This window comes from Loxodonta africana, chromosome X (assembly GCF_030014295.1).
Source record: "Loxodonta africana isolate mLoxAfr1 chromosome X, mLoxAfr1.hap2, whole genome shotgun sequence".
In the NCBI taxonomy this organism is placed as follows: domain Eukaryota; kingdom Metazoa; phylum Chordata; class Mammalia; order Proboscidea; family Elephantidae; genus Loxodonta; species Loxodonta africana.
In genome coordinates, this window is record NC_087369.1 from 16,324,302 (window position 1) to 16,348,608 (window position 24,307).

The 24,307-nt window shown below is 38.6% G+C and overlaps 1 protein-coding gene across 6 annotated transcripts in view; it reads left to right on the forward strand.

Annotated features, from left to right (window-relative positions):
* Nucleotides 1-22,703, forward strand: part of MOSPD2 (motile sperm domain containing 2) — a 46,529-nt gene extending 23,826 nt beyond the window's left edge. For 5 of the 6 annotated variants that reach the window (XM_010595775.3, XM_023555196.1, XM_023555198.1 and 2 more), the window contains 10 exons: nucleotides 258-318; nucleotides 3,123-3,161; nucleotides 6,222-6,346; nucleotides 8,573-8,749; nucleotides 9,229-9,341; nucleotides 12,395-12,491; nucleotides 13,540-13,636; nucleotides 13,997-14,126; nucleotides 19,551-19,653; nucleotides 20,197-22,703. In XM_010595775.3, the coding sequence (XP_010594077.1) occupies nucleotides 258-318; nucleotides 3,123-3,161; nucleotides 6,222-6,346; nucleotides 8,573-8,749; nucleotides 9,229-9,341; nucleotides 12,395-12,491; nucleotides 13,540-13,636; nucleotides 13,997-14,126; nucleotides 19,551-19,653; nucleotides 20,197-20,334 (1,080 nt within the window). In that variant the 3' untranslated portion in view covers nucleotides 20,335-22,703. The remainder of the gene's footprint in view (nucleotides 1-257; nucleotides 319-3,122; nucleotides 3,162-6,221; nucleotides 6,347-8,572; nucleotides 8,750-9,228; nucleotides 9,342-12,394; nucleotides 12,492-13,539; nucleotides 13,637-13,996; nucleotides 14,127-19,550; nucleotides 19,654-20,196) is intronic. The other variant, XM_023555197.1, reaches the window with a different exon arrangement.
* The last annotated feature ends 1,604 nt before the right edge of the window (nucleotides 22,704-24,307 follow it).

Consider the following 24,307-nt stretch of genomic DNA (forward strand, 5'->3'; position numbering starts at 1 on the left):
GTATCAACAAGCATCTGAGTTCTTTAACTCAGTTTTGGGGGATTATTATAGTAACTTGGTGACTTAGAGCCTTAATCCCTAAGAATATTAATATTTATATCAAACATTTATTTGAAATATTTAATAATTGTCTCATTTGGATGTAATAATGTATCACTTTTATAAAATGTGCTATTTAAAGTTCTCTAATGTGGAAAGTCTTAATAATTTTTAATGTGGAAAGTCTTAATAATTTTAATGTATAATCTTTATTTTAGGACATGGACTTCGTACGCTTTATCATCAACTGCTTTAAGGTTTATTATCCTAAATACCTCTGTAAGTAACTTACTACTTTATAAAAATATAACATAGAAACTGTAGACAGTGTCTGAGAATTGTGGAGCAACATAGAAACTGTAGACAGTGTCTGAGAATTGTGGAGCCTTATATTGTTATTGTTATAGATTTTTTCTTACAGACTTTCATACCTGAAACATTGTTTTCTGATGAAGTGTTTTACATGTGTTCATAGAAGTGTAAGTGTAATTCCTCATATGTACAGGGAAAAATCCTTCATCAATGAACATTATCCTTTACAGTTAATTTAAGAGTGTAAGTTCTAAACTGTACGCATGGCGTGCCATATAACTCGTACACACACACCCCCCCACGGACGTAAAAGCATGAATGATTACCCTCTTTTACTAATTTAGAAACTTATTTATTTATTGGGCACAGGAACAGATAAGCAGCATTGATAAATAAAGTACACTGCATGAAAAAACCACAAAACCCACTGTCATCGAGTCGATTCCGATTCATAGCGACCCTATAGGACAGAGTAGAACTGCCCCATAGAGTTTCCAAGGAGCGCCTGGCGGATTTGAACTACTGACCCTTTGGTTAGCCATAGCATTTAACTGCTCCCCCACCAGGGTTTCCATTACTAATCCTTATTTAAAAAGATCCCATTAAGAAAACAGTTGATGAGAAGGCACTATATTTGAATCAGGCATTTGGAGTTCGGGTTTTTGGTGTTGTGCTTTGTTTTGTTAATTGTGACTCTTTCATGAATTATCTGAATGAAGAGCTCCTAAACATGTTGTATTCATTTTTTATTTGTTGAATGTATATGATGGTTATCCCCCGAGAAATGAAATGTGCCACCCTACATAGACAGTCACATATATTTAACCATAGTGGGTTGAAAGGGGAAAAACAGAGGCTGCAGATATCAGAAAATGGAAAAGTTACATACAGGTGTGCCTGAGCAAACCCCTGGCAAATACCTCAATTAGAGTCTTTTGGGACTCGAGACCCCACGATGACACTAAAGCGTAAAATCCCCAAATCATCTTACTTTGGGCATGCTATCGCATTATTAATATTAATGTGAAGTGAGGAGCAGACCAAAAGCATGGTGGATCTCAATGGACAGTACCACCAGTAACCCTGTGCTCAGATCTCTTCAGAGAGTATTGGGGAATGTTTTTAGGTAAAGAGAATGACCAAGCCAACTAGCATCCAACCTGGGGAACCTGTAGGAGCTGCTGTTCCTTATGAATCCTTCCTTTATCTGACACGTACCCAGATTCATTAAGGCATGCTGAGCAGTGCCAGTTAGTGGTCAGTCGGGCATCACTACTCCATATTACTAGCCTTATTTTTCTTCTCTACAAAGTGAAAATAAAATACCTACTGTTTTTTGAAATATCTAAAGGAGTTTGGGATGAACCGCTTATAAATAGTATAAATATCATTATTATAAAACAGGTCCAAGATCCTTTGAGAAAACTCTTAGTTAATTCATGGATGTATATAAAATAAATTGGAATACTATTCATTTCAATTGTTGATGTTGCTAGGTGCTGTCGGGTTGGTTCTGACTCATAGTGACCCTGTTGTACAATAGAGCAAAACACTGCCTGGTCCTGCGCCATCCTCACTATCAGTGCTGTGTTTGAGCCCATTGTTGCAGTCACTGTGTCAGTCCATCTTGTTGAAGGTCTTTCTCTTTTTCACTGTCCCTCTACTTTACCAAGCACGATCTCCTTCTCCAGCGACTGGTCCCTCCTGATAACATGTCCGAAGTATGTGAGACATAGTCTCGCCATTCTTGCTTCTAAGGAGCATTCTGGCAGCACTTCTTCTAAGACAGATTTATTCGTTCTTCTGGCAGTCTGGTATATTCAGTATTCTTTGCCAACTCCATAATTTCAATTAGCTAGAAATAATATACATATTTATCCCCCTATATAATGTAGTTTAGCAGACAGAAGGATCTTAAATTGGTTGTGCTTCAAAAGCTTTCATGAAATATAAATATTATGCCTTAAAATCTTGAACCCAGATCTTTTTCAGCATATCTCAGGTTAAGACAGATATTAAGCCCCAGGGTACCTCTTTGCAGATAACGTGTTCATTACACGTACTTTACTTTCCTACGTTCAGAGAATAAAGTTACATTTTGATTCATCTGGAATAGAAGAATGAATTGGATATCAAAAATCTCCTTTGTGGTTTCTTGTTCTTACAGTTGTTAGCAGGGCTGTTGAATATCTTCATCTCGGTATACAAATAATACTTCTGTACTTCTGTATACTTTGGAATTATTGGCTTCCTGGAGCTCATAATATTAAGAAAAGTAAAAATAATTTTTGTTCCTTAAAACATGAGTCATTTATTAAAAAGGGAGGGGGGGCAACTGTGAGAGTGATTTAACGGTATCCTTAGAAAGTGATACTTGAAGCCATAAATTGGTCTTGGAAATCATTGTTAGCATTTGTTGGCCTTTAGCAGTGACATGATGTGCCACATCCAAAGACTCCACTTGCCCTCTCAATTGTTTTCTTTCATACCTTTCTGCAAACAAAAGTAGTGTATTTGACAGGCTGTTTGTCAGAGGCCAGTGATAGTACAGCATTCATTTTCCACAAGCAGGCATCCTGGGTGAGGCCCTGACTGTTCTGAGGTGTTCCCTTCTAGCACTGCTCGTGCTTCACTGAATGAGGATTCAGTCGACCAGCTCAGCTTTTGGTTACATCTAGGTGTCCATTTGTTCTAGGTCAGGCGTAGGTAATATTGCTATAGAGATACTAAGTCACATTCAGTGAATTTTCTTTTTTTTTTTTGTCTTGTAGCAAAATTGGTAATCTTTGATATGCCTTGGATAATGAATGGTGAGTTTATTGTTTATACTTTCCTAAGAAAGTGTTTGCTTTTCTTTTCTCTTTGCTAATCTAGCTGTATTTCTGCAGTTAAAAAAAAAAAAAAAACACTTATATTGTACTTGGCATGCACTCATGGAATCCGGAGCTAGAAAACCCCAAAGGCTGTTCCTAAGAAAACTTGGCTAATATTCTCTCCCCAGGCTCCCAGGGTGCCCACTAGTGTTCTCTAACAACAGCCTCAAAATATTCAACCACTCAGGTGAAACTATGACAAGAAGCCTCAGTTTGTCACCCACAATTAGGATATGTGATAGAACACAGGCCTTGGCTGAATTTTCTCATGGGCTTCAGCTGTTGAGGTGGGTCAGAGGAATCTGAAATTTACCCCAAATCACTGTAGTCACATGATCGTTATGACAGTCATGATATATTTTCTGATATAAAAAAAAAGTCATTGAAACACTATTTACCAACTTCAAAGTTGGTAAATTGTAAGTTTAATGTGTTCAGAATGGGCATTTTCATTTTTGCTTGTACAAGTCAGAATTATTAAATAGAATCAACAAAACTAAAAGCTGGCTCTTTGAAAAGATCAACAAAATTGACAAACCCTAAGCTAAACTGACCAAGGGGAAAAAGAAAGCTCGAATTACCAAAATCAGAAATGAAAGAAAGGACATCACTACCTTCTTTATTTTAGAGAAATAAAAAGGATTGTAAGGGAATACCATGAACAGTTGTGCACCAACAAATTAGATAACCTAAATGATAATGGGCAACTTTCTGGAGACACACAAACTACCAAAACTGACTTATGAAGAAATAGAAAATCTGAACGGACTATAACAAAGATAATGAATCACTAATCAAAAAATTCCAGCAAAGAAAAGTCTTGGTCCAGACTGCTTCACTCTGGTGGATTCTGCCAACTGTTTAGACAATTAACACCAATCCTTCTCAAACTCTTCCAAAAAACAGAAGAGGAGGGGATACTTCCTAATTCATTCTATGATATCACAATTATCCCGCTATCAAAGCTAGACACAGGCATCACAAAAAAGTAAAGATCAGTATCCGTTATGAATATATATACAAAAGTTCTCCACAAAGTACTAGTCAGTAGTTGGAACAACCCAGATATCCATTGCTTGATGAATGGATAAAGAAATGTTTTATATACGTACAGTGGAGTATTATCAGACATAAAAATGCTACAATATGTATGACGCTTCTAAACATGCTAACTGAACGAAGCCAGTCAGAAGAAGCCATATATCGTATGATTCCATTTATATGAAATGTTTAGAATAGACACATCTGTAGAGACAGAAAGCAGATGAGTGGTTGCTGGGGACTGGGGTGAGGCAGGTATAGGGAGTGACTGCTTCACGGGTACAGGGTTTCTTTTTGGTGTGATGAAAATGTTCTGGAACTAGACAGTGGTGTTGGTTGCACAACTCTGAGTATACTGAAAACTATTGAATCGTATACTTCAAAAGGACGGTGTATGCATTATGTCTCAGTAAAACTGTTATGAAAAAGTCAATTTTTAGTATTTATTTAATTCAAGTAGCATAGCTTTTGAGCAGACTTTTTAAATTGAAAATTTAAAAATGTTATATAAAAAAAAAATTAAAGCCTAGTTAGCCAAAGTAAAGACATAATTTCCTGAACTACTATTTAATGTTTATCATGCTGTTTTATTTCCTGAAATTGTTTTCATTGACATTTTTGCAAATTGAATGCGTTATTCCTCTTTTAATTTCTTAAAATTGTGTTTAGAATAAAAAAAAACAAAACCTAACCAGCTGCCGTCTAGTCAACCCTGACTCACGGCAACCCCATGTGTGTCAGAGTAAACAGCTCCATAGAGTTTTCAATAGCTGATTTTTTGGAAGTGGATTGCCAGGCCTTTTTTCCCAGATGCCTCTGGGTAGATTCGAGCCACCAACCTTTCGGTTAGCAGTGAGCATGTTAACTATTTGGACCACCCAGGGACTCTATTTAAACTATCATGGAGGAAATGAGGTTTAAAAAATTAAGTATATGTAAGAAATGGCATGACAGAAAAAGATCGTAATTACCAAACAGCTGCTTTTTAGTGCAGTTTGTTCTTACAGGTTCCATAGATTCCCCACAATTATATAAGCTGCAGGATATGGGAAAGGCAGAGAAGTTTTAGCTTAGGTAGAGAATCTGGGTAGTTGCTGTCCTCAGTCTCCAGGTGGCTCACACCCGTAATGAGGAGGGTTGCTACCTTCTGTTCCTGACTTCCCATTTGAGTAGTTTTTTTCAGATTGGGGCTTTGTCAGAACCATAAGGTAGGTGACATAAATGACTGGCTGCAAAGTACTCTGCAGTCAGTTCCCTGAATCACACCACATTTTGATTTAGTGTCTGGAAATTTGGGATCATTGATGGATTTGTTCAGGGGCCAGAACCTTGATAAGTTTATTAATGAACATCAGGGTGATTTAATCTTTCTGAGTCTTCATGGACCATTTGAAACCCATAAAGGACAGTGACAATGTAAACACCTATAGAAATTGTTGTTGTTGTTAGATGCCGTCAAGTCGGTTCGAACTCATAGTGACCCTGTGTATAACAGAACAAAACACTGCCCAGTCTGCGCCATCCTCACAATCATTGCTGTGTTCGAGCCCGTTGTTGCAGCCACTGTGTCAGTCCATCTTGTTGAGGGTCTTCCTCTCTTTCACTGACCCTCTACTTTACCAAGCATGATGTCCTTCTCCAGGGACTGGTCCCTGATAACATGTCCAAAGTATATGAGATGAAGTCTCACCATCCTTGCTTCTAATGAACATTCTGGCTATACTTCTTCCAAGACAAGATTTGCTCATTCTTCAGGCAGTCCATGGTATATTCAACATTCTTCATCATATAGACATTAGAGAACATTAATTATCATGCTTTTTAAAGATAAGTATCAACAGGTTACAGCCCAAAGTAATTTCAGCAGACCTGAGTTAGCACATACGATAAATTAATTGAGAAAGAGAATGAAAAGAATTTTAAAATTTTTAAATGAATTCACTGTTTTTCCTTCAGCTGCTTTCAAACTTGTGAAAACTTGGCTGGGTCCAGAAGCAATGAGTTTGTTGAAGTTTACAAGTAAAAATGAAATCCAGGAGTATGTCAGTGTAGAATACCTGCCTCCCCACATGGGTGGAACTGTAAGTATAGTACTGGAAACTTTTTTTTTTAATTATACTGCATAATGGCACATTAGACTCTATTTCCTCAAGGAAAAAGGAGAAGCAGTATCATAACATCCAAAGAAAAATCCCAGATTCCCGAGAGTAGCAAGCAGTGCTGCAGACACTTAATCTTTAATGTTAATTTTTTTGAGTAGTGAATATCTTTACACGATTCTGAACTGAAAAGGTATAAACGAGTATTCAGTGAAAAGCCTCCCTCCCACTCCTATCGCCAGCCACCCTAGTCCCCTCACCAGCTGCATTTCTCTCCGGGGGTGTGTGTTGCTTATGTAAACAAATAAGTGTGTATAATTCTTCCTCCTCTCTCTTTTAAACAGGTAGTGTACATATAGTGTACATGTGCACTATTGTGCATCCTGCTCTTTCTTCACAGCATGTCTTAGAGATCACTGTGTCCAAAGCTTCTTACTCTTGTTCATGGCTACGTAGTATTCCAGTGCCTAGGGCAGAACCCTGTGTTGTTTAGTTTCCTTTTAATGTCTCTAGTTTGCTTCCAATTATTTGCTGTTGAACAATCTTTTAAATTTTAAAAGATATTATTAAGTATATACTATCAAAAACTTATTAATGACTTTACTACCTACAAGTAAGAGACCAAGACTCAGTAGCTCCATGTGAAATTTTTAATGCTACATAACAGTGAAGTTATTGTGATAATGACTTTTTTATGTAAACTGTGCAACCTGTGGATTTGGTATGCTTTGGGTTAACTTGATTGATAATATTTCAATTATTTGATTTCTACAATCTACTTTATATACTGCCTGCCTGGCAAAATTGTATTCAGCCAGAACCAAGGACTAACAAGATGAAAAGTTTTGGTATGTCCTTTTGTTTGTTTTCTTTAAATAGAAGAAAACTCAAGGCAGTATTTTTTAAAGTTTGTTACTTTCCTATTCTGAGGCTTTATATTTCACATTTTATCCTAGAAAAACATAATACGGTTCATTTAAAGTACTTCCGTTAGTTAAAATAGCAATTTTATTTGATTTGCCGATTTTTAATAATTTGCCCATAGAATTGTTGTAACTTAAAATGAATAACCCATTGCCATTGAGTCAATTTCGACTCATAGCAACCCAATGGTATTTAGTAAAAAGGATTTTTATGTGTCGAAAAGGTTTCTCTGTCTTCTCTGTTGTCAGTGGAATATTTTCTTCAGAATTATAGTCAAATTTGTAGCGCAACTACTCTTTAACAATTTATTTAAGTTGTTTCTCAGAAGTTATACATGCACATAAACCATATTGATTCTTACAAGTCTATCTCGTTTTCAAACCATTACAGAACATTCCATTGTATGGGTATAACATTATTTAATTGGCTTTCTCTTGAAGATCTTTAGTTGTTTCCTAATCTTTTGTCGTTACTCCCAGTGCTGCAGTGAATAGCCTTGTAAATAACTGTTGACACACAGGTGCAGCAAGTACATGTATAGGATCAGCCCCTAGAAGTGAAAATGTTGGATCAATAGATATACTTAGTTTTTAATTTTGATAGTTACTGCTAATTTTCCTCCAGAGATTTCCTTTTTCTATGAACTCTGTATCATTTCTTTACCCCTTGAGTTGTTAGTCTTTTTCTTGTTGATTTTCACATGTTAATGAATCTTTTGTTTCTGATATGTTGTAAATATTTTCCCAGTTGCAACCTTTTTAAAAAAGAGCTGTATGTTTTTTTGTTTGTAAGGGTTTTTTTTTGTCAGTTAGTTGGTTGGATATTGTTTGTTCTTTTGCCATTCAGAAATGTTTCATTTTGTTGTGCTCAATTTTTATCAATATTTTTATGGCTTCTAGGTCTGTACAGTTTTTACTAATGCCTTCCCTACTTAAGCATCATATTTTAAATTTCCTTATGTGTTGTTCTAGAGCTTATCTGGCTTTTACACACATACACATACACGTGTTCATTTAAAGTTTTTATCCATCTGAAATTGTTTTGGGGATAAAGAGTTGAAATAAAGACCTGACTCGATTCTTTTATAGATGTGTAGCCATTTGTCCCACACCATTTACTGCTATCTTTCCTTTTCTGGTTTGAAATACTTTCTTAATTTAAATTTTAAATTTCACTATCAAATTAAGCCTATTTTCTTGACCAAAATAATGAATTTTAAATTCATTAAGAGAATTATTTCTCTACCCACCTTTTAGCCGGTTGATACAAATTCTTTTCTTTTAGGATCCTTTCAAATATAGCTATCCACCACTAGTAGATGATGATTTCCAAACACCATTGTGTGAAAATGGGCCTATTACCAGTGAGGATGAAACTTCAAGTAAAGAAGATATAGAAAGTGATGGCAAAGAAACCTTGGAAACAATTTCTAATGAAGAACAAACAGCTCCTGTAAAAAAGGTAATTTTAAGAATGAAATGAAATTGAGTCAAAAGTTGCAGTCTAGCCCCAGTCCTGCCACTAGCTGGCTGTGTGGTTTCGGGTATGTCCCTTAACTTGCTGCCCTTCCGCATCTTTCTATCTAAACAGAAAGAGGGAGGATGGGACTAGCTGACCAGTAGAGTCGTTTTAATGTATAAAAGACTGATCTCCTGCTTTAGTATAAAGGTTGGCAAAATTCATCTGGAAGGAATTGTTTTGTCTAAGATATCCTAATTGATCAAGTTCCTCTCTCTCATTTTTTAAAGAGCACTTGGTTGTCCCTCTTCACATGAGTAATCAGAGGCTTAATAGAGGTACAAATACAATGTGACAATTTAGAACAAATTTTGAAACTCTTTTAAATAGCCTCAGTGTGTACTTTCTGACCTAATGTCCTGCCCATATATCAGTGTGAAACTAAATTTCTTTATCTTTTCTTTTTCATTTTTTATCTTTAGATTAGCCTAGCAGAACCTAATTCCAAAGCAGAAGAGAATGAAAAAGTTGATTCAAAGATGAAAGCATTCAAGAAACCATTGAGTGTGTTTAAAGGGCCCTTATTACACATCAGGTAATAGTTGAGGATCTTATTAGCTGTACTTTTATAACATATCTTGATCATCTTGGGAGCTGCAAAATTAAAACTTTTCTTTTGTACTGTTTTTGAACCTATGAACATACAAAAGCAAGGGTTATCTGAAGACTCGCCTTCATCTCCAGATAGAGCAGCCACTTTTAGCTATCATTTTGTTACTTATTCCACTGAGCGTGTGTGAAGGGCTCTCCTCACAGGTCAGGTAATAAAAGTGAATATTCACATCTTAACCATTAATCTGAATAACGTATTTCTTTTCATGTCACCGATACTGTTCTACTTGCACAAGTTCTGGGATGCCAGAACTGACATTGAAGTAGCCATTTGGCATTTGACCTTCCAAAGGCTGAAACTAAACCATAAAACTAGGTTTTTTACTAAACCCAAATTTCAGCCCATCTTTGTTGTCGTTGTTGTCGTTGTTATTCAGCCCAAAAGATTCAGGATTGTTTCTTTCACCATAATGTGAAAGCCTCTTTTTCACTAATGATGCTTTTGATCGATAACTCTATTAAGCCTTATGTTAATATTGCTACGTCACATCAACTTTTTTTAGTGAAGACTCTAGTATATCACTTTCTATCCCTTTACTTGAAACCTTTAAACATCGTAACTGTGTTTTAGGTATGTCTCTTAGGAAGAATACATCCGGGCTTTTTTTTTTTTTTAAATGTAACCTGAGACTCTGTCAATTGACAATGTTAATCTGTTTATCCGTATTTTGAGAACTATTATATTTGGATTTATTTCCACCATCTTTGTGTGCACAGGTGTGTACTTTCTATTTTTCATGACTTTTCTTTGCCATTTTTTCCTTTTCATAAGTTTTCTTTTTCCTCATTTTTCCCTCTACTTGTTTAGAAGTTACTGTTTTTTCACTGAAAACCAAACCCGTTTCCGTCAAGTTGATTCCAACTCATAGCAGCCCTATAGGACAGAGTAGAACTACCCTACACGGTTTCCAAGGCTGTAAATCTTTACAGAAGCAGACGGCCACACTTTTCTCTCTCAGAGGTAACTGGTGGGCTTGAATTGCCAGCCTTTCGGTTAGCAGCCAAGCATTTAACCACTGTGCTACCAGGGCTCTTTTTTTCAGTGAAGACATGTCAAAAACTTAGGTTCCAGTTTATAAATACAAAGTATGTATGGGAGGAAGACCAGGTGAGGGAGAAAGTGAGACTAGAGAATGGAAGTTTCCAGGTTTGCAGTTTGGACTGTACCTCTCCCTGGCCTTCTCTCCCTCCCAGACAGTGCATCTCCTACAAATATATAAGGACTCAACTTAAACGGCTGTCTCCCCAGAGCTTCTCACAGTTTTTGTGCTGATTTCTAAGAGCAATTTGATGGCATATTCAAGATTGAGTTCTAAAAGCAAGTTAGCAACAGTGCTAGTTTACCATCTTGCCCAGAGCTAGACAAAGCCCTTGTAAAAGAGCGCCTCCTTAAAAATACGTATTCTCCAGATGAATAAGTACCTCTGCTAGGCAGAAATTCTGGATATAAAATGGTTTATTTAAAGGTGTCTATCAAAATCAAGAGTTACCTGAAGATTCACCTTAGTGATTCTTTATGTGAAACAAAAACAGTATTATTCCCATTGGTTTGAGGAATCCGATACAGTGTGGTTAATGTAATTAAACTCCACAAGCTTTGCTTGAGTCATTTAATTTTTATTTTAAGTCATGGTCATGACAGTGGCCAAGAACAGCAAATTTTGAATTTTGAGGCTTGCTGATTTTATTGTTTGATAAGTTCTCCCTTGCAGTTCTCACCACAAATTTTATTTCTGTGTTTATTCCTCCCCTTTCCTATTACAGTCATGCACTGCGTAATGTCCATTCAGGCAGGATATGACTGCAAATATGTCTGTAGTCCCATTAAGGTTAAAATAGAGTTCAGAAATCCCAATCAAAGAACGGGACTTAGTGGACGTAACTGGACATAGCGAGCGCAGCAGCTTCCCACCCTCAACACGTGTATCTCATGTCTCTTGTATACAAAGCCATTGTGCTGCCAGTTGTATTATGGTAGAGTACACTACAGTATCCCATATAGATTTGTTAAGTACAGGCGGTTCCTGGATTATGGACGAGTTCTGTTCCTAAACCTGTCTTTAAGTCAAGTTTGTACATAAGTCAGAACAGTTAGGTATAACTCCTATCTAACATAAGTTAGTCAAATGTTTGTCTTAGTATATAGTATATAATGTACCTTTCTATGCATAAAAAGCATTAAACACTTCCAGATACACTAAAGCATCTTTAACATAATAATACAGTAATAATATTTTGATGTGCATCACAAAATGGTACCTGTTTATTATTACGAACCATTGTATATACCTTGAATTTTTAATATAATAGGCTTTACGGGGGTCGGTCCATAATTAGGGGTTGTACATAAGTCTGACGTTCATAACCCGGGGAGCTGCCTGTATATAATATGGTGTTGGCACAATGTCCAAATCGCATAACATTCTATTTCACAGTAAGTATCGTGGGCGTTAAGTGATGCATGACTGTACTTAGAAGAAGCCTTTATGTTTACTAAGAAATTATTCTGTTACTTGAATACATCCCTAATGAACCTCCTTTTTTAAGTTTTGCTCCTCTCTGTTGGTATATAAAAATAATGCCCTATTCTACTTTGTTTGTAATTAGGTAAAGTTGAAGCAGCATTGCCTTCTTTGCTTTGGTAATTATCTATAACCTTCCTAAGAATTTTAATAAATGCATCTTAAGATTGTGCTGAGTATAGGACTAATTCAGAATCTTCCTAATTCTCTCTTCTTTCCTATTTTGCTTTTGATCTGGGGAAAACCATAGGACTTCTCAAATAGCATATATTGAATCAGTGAGATTAAAATACAAAATACATTAAGTATTCGTTTTGTTGTTTTATTTTTTTGATGAAATCTCTCTCTGTACAAATGGGTATAAAATATTAATGAAATATTTTCCTTCAGGCTTATCATCAGTTGTCATTTATTCTGAGTAATACATATGCTTTATGTTTTTGTCACATCATAGCCCAGCAGAAGAACTGTATTTTGGAACTGCAGAATCTGGAGAGAAGAAAACTTTAATAGTGTTGACGAATGTAACTAAAAACATAGTGGCATTTAAGGTAAATATTTAGAGATATAGTTATAAGAAATCATTTGTGAAAATTTGACATGGGAAGTGATTTTAGCTGTCTATTTGAAAGATTAATAATTCTGAAATTCAGCAATGTTTTCATTTATATTTTAGACACGTTGTACTGCCTCCTAGTTCTAAGCAAGCAGCATTACTTATCTGAAGTGTTCCCTGGGATCTGTGTCTCAATCTTTAATATGCATTAATAGGCTAACGTCCAAATTGATCCCAGGGTTTAATGTTTGTTGTAAATAAAACCCAAGAGAAATTGCTCTTCATGGTATGAATAATCTAATTCATAATAACAGTGAAAGATGAAACTATAAAAATCCAAAGTGCATTTTCCCCCCAAGTGTGGTATATTCTGGAGTGTGGTTTAGCTTGGATTACTAACCTGATGCAGCATAATTAAGAGTTACCCACCACCACCACCACCTCATATTGTAGGTATTGCTTCCTTAAATCTTCTGTTTAATTCATATTAACCACCAGGATCTTCTGGATGTGCTTTGATTATCTACTGTTTTTTTAATGTCTGAACACTGTTCCAATATGTGTTCCAAGGTGCATTGAGTTGTTTGAATTTGTATTATTCAATTTAGGCAGTTAACAGACAGGATAAATATTTAACAGATGGATTGATTTTTTATTAGCAAGCCTAAGTGAAAAATCGGAGCCCTGGTGGCACAGTGGTTAAGAGCTTGGCTGCTGATCAAAAGGTTGGCAGTTCGAATCTACCAGCTGCTCCTCAGAAACCCTATGGGGCAGTTCTGTTCTATCCTATAGGGTTGCTATGACTCAGAATTGACTAGACAGCAACAGGTACGAGTAATAATTGGAGTTAAGAGTATATTTTTAAATGGATGGAGAGACTTTTTTCCTATTGGTGGGGGGAAAGTACATTCTATGCATAAAACCAGTAAAGTTACTTTGTAAACTGTTTGTTCATCAACTGCTAATTTTCTTTAAATTATTTTAAAGCCATTTCCTCCCAAAATGCTTGAAGGGTATTATGTGACTATTGTGTCCATAAACAGGTGAGAACAACCGCTCCAGAGAAATACAGAGTCAAGCCAAGCAACAGCAGCTGTGAACCTGGCGCATCGGTTGACATAGTTGTGTCTCCTCACGGGGGTGAGTTGCAGCACGTTGGCCAGTGTAGGGTGTCATGGGGGGAACCTGGGGCTGGCTGGGAGTTGAGGCAACAAGGCTAGGCTCAAATCTAGAATTTAAGGTACTATCAGCAAGTCACCTCACCTTTCTAACATTAAAATTTGTTTTTAAACAAGTAAGATTGTTTAAAATATCACAGTTGAACTTGGATTTCAAGAAAATAATAATAAAATAATTCTTTATTTTTAGAAAAACTTTTCCTTTTTCAAGATAGTCCCATAATTTCCTTAATGTTGTATTCTAGTATAATGCCTTCAGCCACATGTCCAGCCCTTTGTAAAGGTTCCTGTTTGTGTGATGAATTACCCTTTTGGAATACAGGTTTAACAGTCTCTGCACAGGACCGTTTTCTGATAATGGCTGCAGAAATGGAGCAGTCATCTGGCTCAGGCCCAGCAGAGTTGGCTCAGTTCTGGAAAGAAGTTCCCAAAAACAAAGTTATGGAGCATAGGTATGCTTTTTACTCACAGGCTCTCAAATGTGTGTTGCGAAAAATCAGCAAGAAATGTGCCAACATGGGCGAGGCAGACATTCAGTTGTCTGGTGTGGACACAGAGCTCTGCAAGGCTCTGGGGATGCCAAGATGAAAGAGACCCAGCATTTCTCAGGGAGACAGTTCATAGCAGAAACGTGCCTGTAGGCCAGCACAAGTATCTGACCTCTCCAGCTTCCAGATGTAGATCTCTTGTCCTTACAGTTTCCCTTGTAGGAATGTTCACCTTGTGTACTAGAATATGTGTTGCAGCATTGTTTGTGATAGTGAAAAATTGGAAAGAACCTAGATCATTACCAGGAAAGCAATAGTGAAATATGTTTGATCATATCCCGATGTCTTAGTTATCTATGGTTGCTGTAACACAAATGGGTGGCTTGAACAAGCAGAAATTTATTTTCTTACATTTCAGGAAACTAGAACTCCAAATTCAGGGTGCCAGCTCTAGGAGAAGGCTTTCTCTGTCTTTGGGCTCTGGAGGAAGGTCCCTGTCTCCTCGAGCTTCTGCTCCTGAGTGATCTTTAAGTGCCTTGGCATCTCTCTTCCCCTCTCTGTCCTTGCTAGCTTGCATTTACACTCTTTTATATCTCAAAAGAGATTGACTCAAGATACACCCTACACTGATCCTATCTCATTAGCATAACAAAGACAACTCGTTCCCAAATGGGATTATAACCACAGGCATAGAGGTTAGGATTTATAACACCTATTTTGGGGGAACACAGGTCAGTCCATAACTTTCCACCCTTTGGCCCCCCAAAATTCATGTCCTTACCACATGCAAAACACATTCACCCCATCGCACCATCTCAAAAGTCTTAAATCAACTCCAAGTCCCAAATCTCATCTTCTGAATCATCTAAATAAAATATGACTGAGACTTTAGGCGTATTCCATCCTGGGGCAAAATTCCTATTCATCTGTGAACCTGTGAAATCTAGATTACAAGTTGTCTGTTGCCAAAATACAATGGTGAAGCAGGCACAAGATAGACACTTCCATTACATATGGGAGAAATTGGGGGGAAAGAAGGAATAACGGGCATCAAGCAAGTACAAAGCCAAGCAGAACAATTTACATTCGCTCTTAGGGTTTGAAAATATTTATCTGTTCTCTGAGACCATCTGGGCAATGGCCCTGCCCTCCAGACTCTGGGTATTGGCCATGCCCACTGGATTCTGGGTAGAGGCCCCTTAGCCCTGGGCCTTAGCTCAGCTTCCAGGCCCTCTGAGATGGCAACTCTGCTCCCTAGGCTTTAAACCAAACCAAACCCACTGCCATTGAGTCAATTCTGACTCATAGCGACCCTGTAGGACAGAGTAGAACTGCCCCATAGAGTTTCCAAGAAGCACCTGGTGGATTTGAACTGCCGACCTTTTGGTTAGCAACTGTAGCACTTAACCATGGCCCCATTCTCCTAGTTCATCGAGTGGCAACCCTACCCTCTCTGCCCTGGCAGGCCCCATTCTTCTGCCCCTTGGGCCTGGCACCCCTGCCCCCTCAGCTTTGGACAGTGGACCCATCCATCTGGCACACCTTAATGGCAGCCCCACTCCAGAACCAAGTTGGCAAAGATCTGACTCTTTGAAACCTAGGGGTCTGTGGCCCCACTCTTTGAGATCCAGGAAACCATGGCCCCACTCCTTGAAACCTAGAAGGCCCTGCTTCCCGTGCTCCTTGCAACAGTTCTGTTGATCTCCGAGCTGCTCCAGGGATGGTCCCTTTCTTTTCTTGGAGGACAACAGATATAGCTCCTTTGGCCTGTTTCCTGCCTGTAGAATTAGAAGAGGCAGATAGCATTTTTTCCTTTCATTCTTTCTCTGTCTACTTAAGTCTAAGCTGATGAGTTTTCCGCTGTAGTAGTTGGTTAGATCCATCAGTCACAGGCTTAATTTCTTTAAGAGAAGATTGTGTAACCATGTCCTTGGTGAACATTCTAGGACATGTGTCCTTAGTTTGTACAATAGAATTTTCCAAATCTTTAAGTTCTGTTTTCATTTCGAATAGTTCATTTTTAAGTCCATCTCTTTCCTCTTGCATTTTGCTATAAGCAGCAAGGAGAAACCGCACGGCCCCTTTAAGATCTTGCTTAGAAATCTCATCAGCCAGATATCCAGGTTCATCACTTATAAGTTCTACCTTCCACCAAACATTTAAACATAATTGAAACAAGTTCTTTGCCACTGCATAAAAGCATCACCCTTCCTCCATTGTCCAGTCACGTTTGTCATTTGCTTTTAAAGCCTCACCAGAAAAGCACATTTAACATCCACATTTCTAGTAACATCCTGTTGCTGACACCATATATATTCTATGAGATGATAGAGACTTCCCGTAGCTCTCCTCACTTCCTTCTGAGCCCTCACCAGAATTACCTTTGGCATCCATAATTCTACCAACTGTCTTCAAGGCAGTCTAGGCTTTTACTATTACCCAGTAACCCAGTGCCGTCGAGTCGATTCCGACTCATATCGACCCTATAGGACAGAGTAGAACTGCTCCGTAGAGTTTCCAAGGAGCGCCTGGCGGATTCAAACTGCCGACCCTTTGGTTAGCAGCCGTAGCACTTAACCACTATGCCACCTTACTATTAGTCAACTTAAAACTCCTCAGTCTCTTTCCATTACCCAATTCCAAAACTGTTTCCACATTTTAGGGATCTCTGCAGTATAGGAGACTAGAAGTCCTGCCTCATTAACATAACAACAGCAACCCATGCCCAAATGGTATTATAACCACAGGCATAGAGGTTAGGATTTACAGCACATATTTTGGGGGGACACAATTCAATCCATAACACCCTATTAAGGAATATTCTAACCAAAAAAAAAAAAAACCAAATCCATTGCCATCAAATTGATTCTGACTCAGGAGTACACTCGAGCACTCTACAGCCCTTCAAAAAGATGAGGTACCTCTCTTTGTTCTGACATGGAAAGATATCTGTGATGTATTATTCGGTAGAAAAAAACCTAGTCACAGAAAAATATGTATGACATTCTCCTATTGGGGAAAAACCTGTGAGTGTGTAGATATATGCATATATATGTGCATGCATGGGTGTCACATAGTGATAAATGCCTTGAAAAGATGCACAACAGGTGGAAAGAGAAGGGTCTGTGTTGTGGTTTTGTTTTGCTTATTGGAGTGCTCCTGTTGTTTATAGCAGTGTCCTCAGATGGGCGGGGGGAACGGGAATTTGACAATGCCTGGAGACATATTTTGATTATCATAGTTGGGTGGAAATGGTGCAACTGGCATCAAGTGGGTAGAAGCCAGGGAGACTGCTCAACACAGAGGATTGCCTGGCTCAACATGTCACTAATGCCAGGATTGAGAAACCTATAAAAGGTCGTTAAGGATGGCCACTCTGCTGGCATTTAGCAGAAATTGAAGGAAATGAGAGAGCAGGCCCCGTAGATAACTGGAAAAAAAGAGCTTTCCAGGCAGAAAAAAATGAAAAAGGAGTGTGCTTGGTCCATGTGGAGAATAGCAAGGAGGTCAGTATAGCTTGAGTGGGTAGGGGGAGTGTGGTGGGAGATGAGGTCAAAGAGGTAGCTGGGAGCCAGATTGTGGCCGTAGCAAGAAATTTTGAGTGATAGGAGCAACCATTGGAAGGTGCTGAGCAAAGCTTCAAGGTGACAGGCTTATTTTTATAAAGGATTGTTCTGAACACTGTGTGGAAAATAGACCTTGGGCAGGCAGGCACAGGTGAAGCAATGATATTGAGAGTTAGTTAAACAGAGCTTACTACGTGCCAGCACAGTCCTAAGTTCTTGACATTCATGTGCTCATTTACTCTAAAACAGCCCAGTGAGGTAGGTGCTCTTATTGTCCCCATTTTATAGAGGAGACTCTGGGGAACTAGTAGTGGTCATGACTGAAGGAACTCTTCAAAAAGACATTGAAAGAATGTAGGTGTGGCTGGAACACAGTGAGAGGATCCATGGTAAGAAAGTGGAACAGGTAAGTGAGGTCATGATCATGAAGCCCGTGGTGAGGCATCAACCTGATTGGGTTTGCCGTTGAAAAGGTCACACTCCATTTGTGAATTGGAAGAGAACAAGAGTGGGCCCAGTGAAACAAGTTGTATTTCAGTTGTCCCAGCAAGAGGGGATACAAGTTAGACCAAGCCTGGAGGACTGTTTGATGGCCAAATAGAAGAGAACAACCCAACAGAATTACGAGGCAAAGCAGGGGCTCTGTGGTGACTGTCCTTGAAGGAGGAGAGCACTTCACAAAAGGAGAGACTGGTCTGTTATACCTAATGCTGCCGTGAGGTCAGGAAGGATGAGGCGTGAGCAGTGATCAGTGGTGTTGACATCACAGAGGTGACTGATGACCTTATGGAGAGCTCTTTCAATGGCTGGAGCCAGTACCAAGAGCCATCCTTCAGAAGCTGAAGAGATTGGAAACAGGAAAGTTGTTCGGGAAGTTTGGCTTGTTGGGGAGGGCTTAGGGTAGGATTTGGAAGGAAGAATATGGCATTGATGAAGGGGTCATTTTGTTCTGGGTTTGTTAATGGGAGAGATTTGAGGGTTTTTAAAAGCCAGTAGCAAGGATCATTTGAAGAGGAGAAGTGGAATATATTAGATGATTGGCAGTGCAATTCCTGAGATGGCGGAAAGGGCCAGGACCTAAAGCAGAGGTGGGGGGTAGCCTTGTGTGGAGGAAGGAAGGAGTGCAGAGGTAGGTAAGGCTGGAATTGTATTGACTGTCTTTAGATGGACTATGTATATATTTAAATATTAAAGTTAAATTACAGGAGCACCTATTTATATTTTTATCGAGAGTTTATTTTGTCAAAGCCATGGCTATGGAAATATTTTGAAAGGTTAAGAATCTCTGGTGTAAAAGATGTTGGAGCTGAGTTTAAAGTACTTCTGAAACAGTCCCTCAAAATTGGGGGAGTTTGGGGGGAGTTGAATGTATTTTTGTTTATCAGTTACTACTGGCTTGCTTTCCTGTATGGTCAAAATGGGATCGCTTTTGTTTCACAGGAAGTGGGAGGCTCTCTGGTTTGGTCCTAAAGGCCCAACAAGTGCCATCTCCTGTCTAGAAAGGATAGTTTCCTTCAAATTGTAAGATACTTGGGTGAATTGTACTGAATACCTTATAAAAAGCTTTCCATTGCATGCTATGCGTTGTCAAGCAGTATTTGCGATCTCTTCTGTTCCTTATACCTGTGTGAAAAAGCTGGACGGTACATACACACTGAGCAGCTACCTTGGGTGGGTGTAGGGAGAGGATAAGGGAGATGTGAGTACTTTCACACCTGTTTCATAGACTTCGTGTTTGACTTTTTTCATTTTCTATTTTACTTCTATTAAAAAAATCACACTAACAATGTTTAAAAGTTATGTTTATTTTGGATTTTTGTAGATTAAGATGCCACATTATCGAAGGCAGCAAACCAACCACTCTTACGTTAAAAGACAGTGCTTTTAACATGTCAGATAAAACCAGTGAAGATATATGTCTACAGGTAAGGTTTCGTGCTTCCTAACGAAAACAAAGTTGTCCATGCAAATGAACATTAGAAATCCAGTTTTTCCCACTGACACAAGGAAGAATGTGTCATAGACACGACAGAAATGCTGTCTGCTTTGTGAAGGGAAAGCAAATCAGAAATAGTAAGTGATGAGTTATACTTCTGGAGGTTTTCATTTGGAATAGGGACAGGGTAGCAAGGTCGTGGTGCTTTGTGGAGTAGCAAAGAATTCCATCTAGTGGAAAAAGTACCATGTGGTGCATTTAAATTTGAAAGAAATGGAGAGGCACTCTTTCTGAGTAGCCTGCGGGAGCTCAAGGGGTTCTGTACCACCAGGAAGTGATTGCTTTGCTCCTTTCTCAACTAGAAAATTGTCCTTTTAAAAATCAGAGTAAGCACCAAGCAAATCTAATTCCTCATTGCATTTCCAGCTTCAAGCCCTTAAGTGTTTGGATTTCTGATTTTCTGATTTGTCGTTCCCTTGATTAGTGTACTGTTTTATTAATACACATCTTTCATCCTTTTTTTCCTCTTTAGCTCAATCGTTTACTAGAAAGCAATAGGAAGCTTCAAGACCAAGTCCAGCGTTGTATCTGGTTCCACCAGCTGCTGCTTTCCCTAATGATGCTCTCGCTTGCTTTTGTCATCTCTTTCTTCTACTTGTTGTACAGTTAGAGAAGTGGTGCCCGGTAGGCAGCATGGCTGATTCATTCGTTAGTTGAAACAAGTAACAGACTCAAAACTGCGCCACCAAACGGGAAAGTACTAGAAGCGATTGATGCACACCTGTGCTCGCTAGACAGAAATGCGCAACACTTGGGGAGAGGGGAATAGATACATGTCTTAAAAAATAAACTGTTAGAATAACAAAGTACCCTAAAAATGCTGAAGAAATTGATTATAAGAGATTATATAGTTAGTAAGTAAAGGCACATCCACTGTGTAAATTAATAGTTTAAATATAACTTATTTTTTTCATTTTGGTTTGAATGCTTTGAAAGCTTGTTTAAGTTTTATTATATACATTAGCCGAACTGAAAAATATAAGTAAAATGCTTTGTTGCAGCCAAAAAATGTAGTCTGCTTTTTAGGATGGAATTATAGCTGAGCCAACTCATTTGCTTTTCTATACTATGTATATAGGAGAACATGTATATTGAAAAAGAAAACCGACTTATACAGAATAATTTATGTGATCATGACCTGGTAATTTTGAGAATTTCTTCCAGATGATAGCCGCTATTCTTTTGGAATGTCAAACTCTCTGATGCCAAACTACCTTAAGCCTTTGTTTCTTATCAGTGTTCTTTATTAACAGGCTGCCTTTTATTAATCTGGGGCTTTTTTATGAATACTCTTACTTAGATGACATTTGGAAAACTGAGTTTTGTTGGCTTTTCTTTGAATTCTGTTAGTAAAGTCCAGAAAAAAAATCTCTTCAAGCGGGTTCACTTTCCAGCCCTCTTGACGCACTCACGTGTTGTTGCCTGGGCCTGGACACTGAACCTTTCACCTAATGTGTAGAGAGGCCAGAACCTGCATTGTACTGGCTTCGCTCTCCTTCCTGATCCGAGGAGTCTCTTTGTAGACCCCGAGTTGTACTTCTTCATCCTCTTTCTAGGTAATTTTTTTAAAGTACTGTTTTGAGCTGCATAGCAGCATATTTGACTTACATGAGAAGAGAACTTAGAAAACACTGGAGCATCCATAAGGGTGGAATAAAACTTAGAAGTACCAAATGTCAGCAATCACGTTAAAGAATGAAAACTCTTAACTCCTGATGAACTGTAAAACCTTTCAGTCAGGGAGAATTGACTCGCCTGGTTCTCTGCCTTTGTTGTAATAATCCCCCACGTGGTGGCTAATTCCTCAAAGATACGCTGTGCTCAAGCAGGCCTAACGAAGTGAAGTGTGTCTCAGCATTCATATGCTCATGTTCAGTCCACCTTGACTGAAATGTAAATCTACTCTATATGAGAGGAAAAGTAGTCTGCCTGTAAAATACATTTTGAGTTGGGATGGTGCTGTGCGTAGGGTTTTATTGTTATTATTATTCTGAGGTATAGTGTTGGTGGCTTTCATCTTTAGAGGTACAAATTCAGAAGTTGGGTTACGAAACATGATATAATAGAGTTCCTTCAAAATCGACTTAGGAAATAGAACTTTAAAGGATCCTGGTCTTCTACTTTGTCTTAATTGGGCTGATTTTTCTGTTTCAGTTTACCAGCTCCCGATGTGAAACAGACCGCAGCCCACCCTAAGTACTAGTCAGAGTCTCTCCCTGTGCGTGCACAGTGGCTGTCCCTTACGTGTGAGATTTGGGGCTCTAATATAATCCAATCCCACAGTGTTTGTGTACGGTTTTTGTTCCTCTGCAAATAAATGAGGAAATAATCAGTCAAGATTGGAAATGTATTGTCCTAACAGTGTCCCTTTAATGTTTCATGTGAAAATTCTGTTGAGCCACTAAAATATTCTTGCTTGATGTCTGGGCTCGTCTTTTATTATTGAATTTAGTAACACATCTTGCTAACGTTTGTGTGTTTACTAAATGTGACTAGGCAGAATTAGTGAAAATTAATGATAAAGTCAAAGGCATCTATCTAACTACTTTTGTACTTGTCTTGATTAATCACATATGTTGACATTTGATTTTATTTAATTGCATTTGTATGATTATTTTTGGAACTCTACAGTTTGTTCTATAATTTTTAAGAATTTTTTTGTTAATTGTGTCATTCATTAGCAGTTCATGACCAAATGACTAAGGACCAACATTTAGATTTAGATTTTTGTTTTCACTTGGGAGTAGACATTAATAGATTCTCCTTGAAAACATTAATGAAACATTATTAAATTGATCTGCAAGTAGCCTAATGTGATTGCTGGTAAACCTAGCCTCAAGTTTCATAATAATACCATAACTGTTTTTATATCTTACCACTAATTTTGACTGGATTTAATAGCACTTTATTATACAATTGCAAAAAAAAAAATATATTCCTAGAATTGTTGCCAGTATAATTTCTCTAATGTTCTGGTGCTTTTCATATATTTTCAGTATTTTTATTACTATATTGATATTTTCTTTGTATAAATTGATCAAAGGAACATGTTTTCTATTTTAATATGTTTTAGAAAATAATTACATTTATGAAATAAATATCATCAGGAAAAATCTCTGGTCTCTAATTGATAAAGCATTTTAAAGAGCTACGTTCAGACTCAGTCTGACCTTTTCAAGATCATATTAATTTCTTTTGACTCTGCTTTGCATTTTTTACAAGGACAGCACTGCAGGCTTCTAAAGATGCAATCCCGAGTCCAGGTAAACATGTCCTTCAGTGGAATTCTCCTTACCCCTCCCAATTTAGCAGTAGATGCACGGCCTGGCTTGAAGGTCCATTACCAAACCTAGAGCTAGAGCTGCAAGGAGCCGGAATTGCCCCCACCTTCCCACAATCCTAGTATCTACACACCCTGCCTGCCTGACGGGAGCAAGCAGGAACTGGAGTAACAAGAAGTCCCGCCTGGCTGTGGGGCGCATGGAAGATGGCAGCCCAGCTCTGGAACGTTCCTCCTGTGAGGCACATAGCACACCCCAGGGGGTGGGTGCTGAGTGTTGGGGAGGGGCACAAGGCAGCCCAAGATGGCAATAAAAGAAGTCCCAGGATTGTTAATGTCTGGTCCTCTCACCACAGGAAGACAACCTCCCAAATGGCAGCTACCTCTCCATCAAAATGCAGTGGATAGGACAGGTCAGTCTTCTAAACTTCTAGAGTTACAGGTGGAAATACCAAATCAAGTGGGTAAAGAGTGCAAACAATCTGATAAATTCACGATAGATATAACTACAAAGACAGAACGTTGACCTAACAAGAAACGTTATACCAGCCAGGGACTGTGAAGGAGTGGTTTCCTTTACTAAAAGCCAACTTATAGGAAACAAGAGTGCCTGTTGGGAGTATCTCCAGCTAGGAAAGGCTGATTACAACAATCTTTAGTTCTTCTCTGCTAATGTTCACCACCAACCTGAGGTTCCTTGAACCTCAAAACGATGTGCCCCCCCCCAAAAGTAGAGGGCTCTCCTCCTCTCCCTAACCCAGGGGGACAGAATGGAAGACTTCCCATTTATCCCAACTGAGACACTGGTGGTTGGGAGTGAAGGTGCTAAGGTAAGACTGTCTGGGTTCAAGTCCCCCCTCTGCCACTTCTACCTGTGCAACTGGGGAATGTGAACTAACTTTCAGTCTCAGTTTCCTCGTCCATAAATGGATTTGATAATCATACTACTATTACTTTTTTTTTTTATTACTTAGGATTGGCGTGAGAATGCAATGAGATAATGCCTTTAAAGCCTCCATAGAGAGGCTGCCCTCACTTTGCTAATAGGTTGCCTCCACCCCCTTCCATCCCAGCCTCCTATAACTTTCCACACTCAGGTTGGTCTTCCTGAATATCCCATCTTGTTCAAAGCTAAATGTCAGCTGTCTGGATTTTCGCTGCTTTGTATTCCTATCCTTGCCTTCTTGGCAACTCACTTTGAATTCTGGTTCCCAGGTAAGGGACACACCTAGAAAGTTGGTGATAATGGTCCGCGTTGAATCGTGTGAAGGAGTATCCTTGCAGGCTGAGGAAGGCTTGGTGG